General features: G+C 44.8%; 1 protein-coding gene across 1 annotated transcript; it reads left to right on the top strand.

Moving 5' to 3' along the window:
* Nucleotides 1–1402: 1402 nt before the first annotated feature.
* On the top strand, nt 1403–3473 carry LOC140872775 (uncharacterized). Its single transcript, XM_073275657.1, has 4 exons — nt 1403–1808; nt 2055–2360; nt 2447–2864; nt 2972–3473. Exons 1-4 carry the CDS (start codon nt 1403–1405, stop codon nt 3471–3473), a joined length of 1632 nt encoding a protein of 543 aa, XP_073131758.1.
* Nucleotides 3474–3718: the final 245 nt, after the last annotated feature.

Genomic DNA, 3718 nt, shown 5'->3' with positions numbered 1-3718 from the left:
TAGGTGATATCAGGATAATCCCCACACCACTGCCTCCAACACCACTGCCTCCATCTACAAAAACCCTCCATACTTCCTCCTGGCCAAAAGTGGCCACTTCTGTCAAAAATCAGATAAAGCCTGGGCTTTGATAGCCTTACGTGGCTGGTACTCAATATCATACTCTCCCAATTCCACCGACCATTTCACGAGCCTCCCCGAGGCGTCTGGATGTGTCATAATGCGTCCCAAAAGGCTATTAGTAAGAACAGTTACCGGGTGAGACAAAAAATAAGGTCTCAATTTCCGGGCCGTTATTACTAGAGCCAAGGCCATCTTTTCGATTTCCGTGTACCTGGCCTCTACCCCCTTCAAACCATGACTGACGTAGTACACCGGCCTCTGATCTCCCTTTTCTTCCTTTATTAAGACACTGCTGACCGCCTTCTCCGTAGTAGACAAATATATCCATAATCTTTCTCCTGGTTCTGGCTTAACCAGGATAGGCAAGCTAGCCAAGTGCTCCTTCAACTCCTGAAAGGCCTGTTCGCATTGCTCAGTCCAGCCAAATCTCTGAGCTTTACGCAATACTTGGAAAAAATGATACTTGCGGTGAGCTGACCGAGCTATGAACCGGGCCAGGGCCGTAATTCGGCCAGTCAATTGCTGCACTTCCTTGATAGACGTTGGTGAAGGCATTTGGCTAGGAACTAAAATAACAAAATTACCAAAATTAATAATTTTTTCCCGACAGACGAGCGCGCTCGATCTCATAAGTACGCATGATCGAGCGTGCTATTTTACGCGATTCACTGTCCAACATTCCTTGAGCGCGCTCAATCGTGTGAGTACGTCCAATCGAGCACGCTATTTTATGCGAACTTTCTGACTTCAAACTTCAACTTTTGAGCTCGATCTCATCAACTCATCCGCTCGAGCGCATGGAAAAACTGTCCATAACTGTCCTCTTGCTTTTCAACTTAAAATCTCCTACACATTAAACCCGGGAGTATGTTATGAAAATAAATGCATGCAAAAGGCAAAACTAAGATAAAACATGAACAAACACAATTAAAAACATGCAAACTACCAACAAAATAACAACGAAACATGCAAACAAAACATGACTATCACTTTGCAACCTTTGGGACAGATAGTGCTCCCATTATCTCTCGGGAGTGGAGAACAGAGAGTAACAAAAATGGCTTGCTTCACAGTGGTGGATGCCCCATCCTCTTTCAATGGAATATTGGGACGCCCTGCCCTGAGTGATTTCTAAGCCGTGGCATTTACCTATCATCAGAAGTTGAAATTCCCAAGTTGAAGGGAAGTGGGGGTCGTTCGTGGTGATCAAAAGGAAGCCCGGTTGTGCTATGTGAATGAGGTAAATATTGATGCAAAGAAGAAGATGAGGGAGGTAGGAATGGTTTCAATAGGCCGGGAACCGAGGGTGTTTGGTCAGAAAGTGCTTCTGATGTCTGAAGAAGGTCATGATAAGGTGGAGTTAAGCCCGGGAGCTCAGTTTGTTAAATTAGCTGCTGACCTCAGCACGTCGGTGAGGCAAAGTTTGGTTGATTTCTTGAAGAAGAACAAAGACGTTTTTGCTTGGTCTATATCAGAGCTCACAGGGGTTAGTGCAGAAATTATGGTTCATCGACTCAACACTCTTGTAGGAGTGAGGCCGATAAAACAGAAGAAGAGACACTTTGGGCCAGAGAAGGACAAGGTCATCAAGAAAGAGGTGGAAGAGCTCCTCAAGGCAGGACACATTAGGGAAGTGCAGTTCCCTACTTGGATATCCAATGTGGTCTTGGTCCCTAAGAGCTCAGGCAAGTGGAGGATGTGTGTTGATTTCAGAGATTTGAATAAAGCATGCCCTAAAGATTGTTATTCACTGCCTCGAATTGATCAGCTGGTTGACTCTACAGCAGGTCATCAGTACTTGTGATTCATGGATGCATATCAAGGGTATCACCAAATTCCTTTAGCAGAGGAAGATCAGGACAAAGTAAGTTTCACTACCTCTCATGGAACTTTTTGTTACAAAGTGATGCCTTTTGGTTTAAAGAATGCAGGGGCTACATATCAGAGGCTTATGGACAGAGTATTCGCCTCCCAGATTAGCAGAAATGTGGAAGTTTATGTGGATGACATCCTTGTGAAATCTCAGGATGATGTGGGACTGGTGGCCGACCTTGAGGAGACCTTCTCAACTTTGAGGGCGTATCGGGTGAAACTCAATCCCGAGAAATGTGTATTCGGAGTCAGGGGAGGTAAATTCTTGGGATACATGGTTACTGAGGGGGGATTGAGGCTAACCCAGAGAAAGTGCAAGCCATCCGGTCCATGTTTTCTCCTCGCAATTTGCAAGAAGTTCAGAGGTTGGTAGGAATGATAGCGGCTTTATCTCGATTCATATCAAGATAAGCTCATATAAGTTTACCTTTCTTCAAGGTTCTTCTTAAAGCCAAGAAATTCGAATGGGATGAGGAATGTGAGAAAGAATTTAATGACCTAAAAAATTACTTAGCTAAACTCCCTGTGTTGGCTAAGGCAGTTCCGAGGGATCCATTGTATATCTACTTATCAGCTTTAGAAGAGGCAGTGAGTTCAGTGCTTATTCGGAAAGAGGGAACAACCCAACACCCTATCTATTTCTTCTCACATGCCCTTAAGGGTGCTGAGCTCCGGTATTCGGAGGTGGAAAAGTTAGCATTGGCCTTGGTTATGACAGATAGGAAACTCAGGCCTTATTTCTTATCACACCCCATTGTGGTGCTAACTAATAGCCCTATTGGAAGGATATTGACTCGAGCTGATATTTCTGGAAGATTGGTGAAGTGGAATAAGGAGCTCAGTGAGTATGACATTCAGTATGAGCCAAGGTCAGCCATTAAGGCTCAGGCATTGGCCGATTTCCTGGCCAAGACAAGACATATGGAAGGAGAGGATTTGTGGAAAGTTTATGTTGATGGTTCTTCTAATAGTGAAGGATGTGGAGTGGGTGTGCTTTTGATCTCCCTCCGGGGGATGAGATCAGATTGGCAGTTAGGTTAGATTTGCGAGCTTCCAACAACGAGTCAGAGTATGAGGTTGTATTAATCGGTCTCCGAGCAGCTAAGCAAGCTGGTGCAGCTCGGGTGCACATGTACTCTGATTCACAGCTAGTAGCTCAGCAGGTGAATGGATCCTATGAAGTCAAAAGTGAAAAGTTAAAGCAGTACATGAGGGCGGTAGAGGAATCTCGGAGTCTCTTCGATGAGGTAATGTTTGAACAAATTCCGAGGGAAAACAATGAAAAAGCAGATTCTCTTGTCAAGATGGCTAGCTCACTTCATAACTGGAAGACCAGGGAAGTAGTCGTGCAAGTGGAATTGACACCCTCTACTGAGCTCGCACCATTAACTCAGGAGGAGAGTGACTGGAGAAAAGAGCTCTTGGAATACATGGAGAGGGGGAGTTACCAAGGGATCCAAAGAAGGCATATCGGTTGAAGCAGAGGAGTCTCCGCTTTGTGATGGTGGAGGGAGTTCTTTATAAGAGTTCATTTTCTGGACCTCTTCTCAAGTGTTTAGGCCCTAAGGAAGCTCATTATGTCTTGAAAAAGATACACGAAGGGTGTTGTGGCAATCACTTGGGGTCTTATTCTCTAGCCCGTAAGGTTCTCTTAGCGGGATATTTTTGGCCTACTATTTTGAAAGGTGCCATAGCTTTGGTGTAACACCTCGAAATTATCTTA

The sequence above is a fragment of the Henckelia pumila genome, unplaced genomic scaffold, assembly GCF_033568475.1.
Source record: "Henckelia pumila isolate YLH828 unplaced genomic scaffold, ASM3356847v2 CTG_477:::fragment_1, whole genome shotgun sequence".
NCBI classification, from domain to species: Eukaryota; Viridiplantae; Streptophyta; class Magnoliopsida; order Lamiales; family Gesneriaceae; genus Henckelia; species Henckelia pumila.
The sequence above is the reverse complement of the archived record's forward strand: the minus strand, read 5'-3'. Positions and strand labels throughout refer to the sequence as shown.

What these genes read in the sequence shown, in the direction of transcription:
- LOC140872775 (XM_073275657.1), top strand. Translation starts at nt 1,403, where the DNA reads ATGGTTTCAATAGGCCGGGAACCGAGGGTGTTTGGTCAGAAAGTGCTT. An exon ending in CTTGGTCCCTAAGAGCTCAG is followed by an intron (nt 1,809 to 2,054) that starts GCAAGTGGAGGA and finishes TAAAGAATGCAG; the next exon opens with GGGCTACATATCAGAGGCTT. An exon ending in AATTTGCAAGAAGTTCAGAG is followed by an intron (nt 2,361 to 2,446) that starts GTTGGTAGGAAT and finishes TTCTTCTTAAAG; the next exon opens with CCAAGAAATTCGAATGGGAT.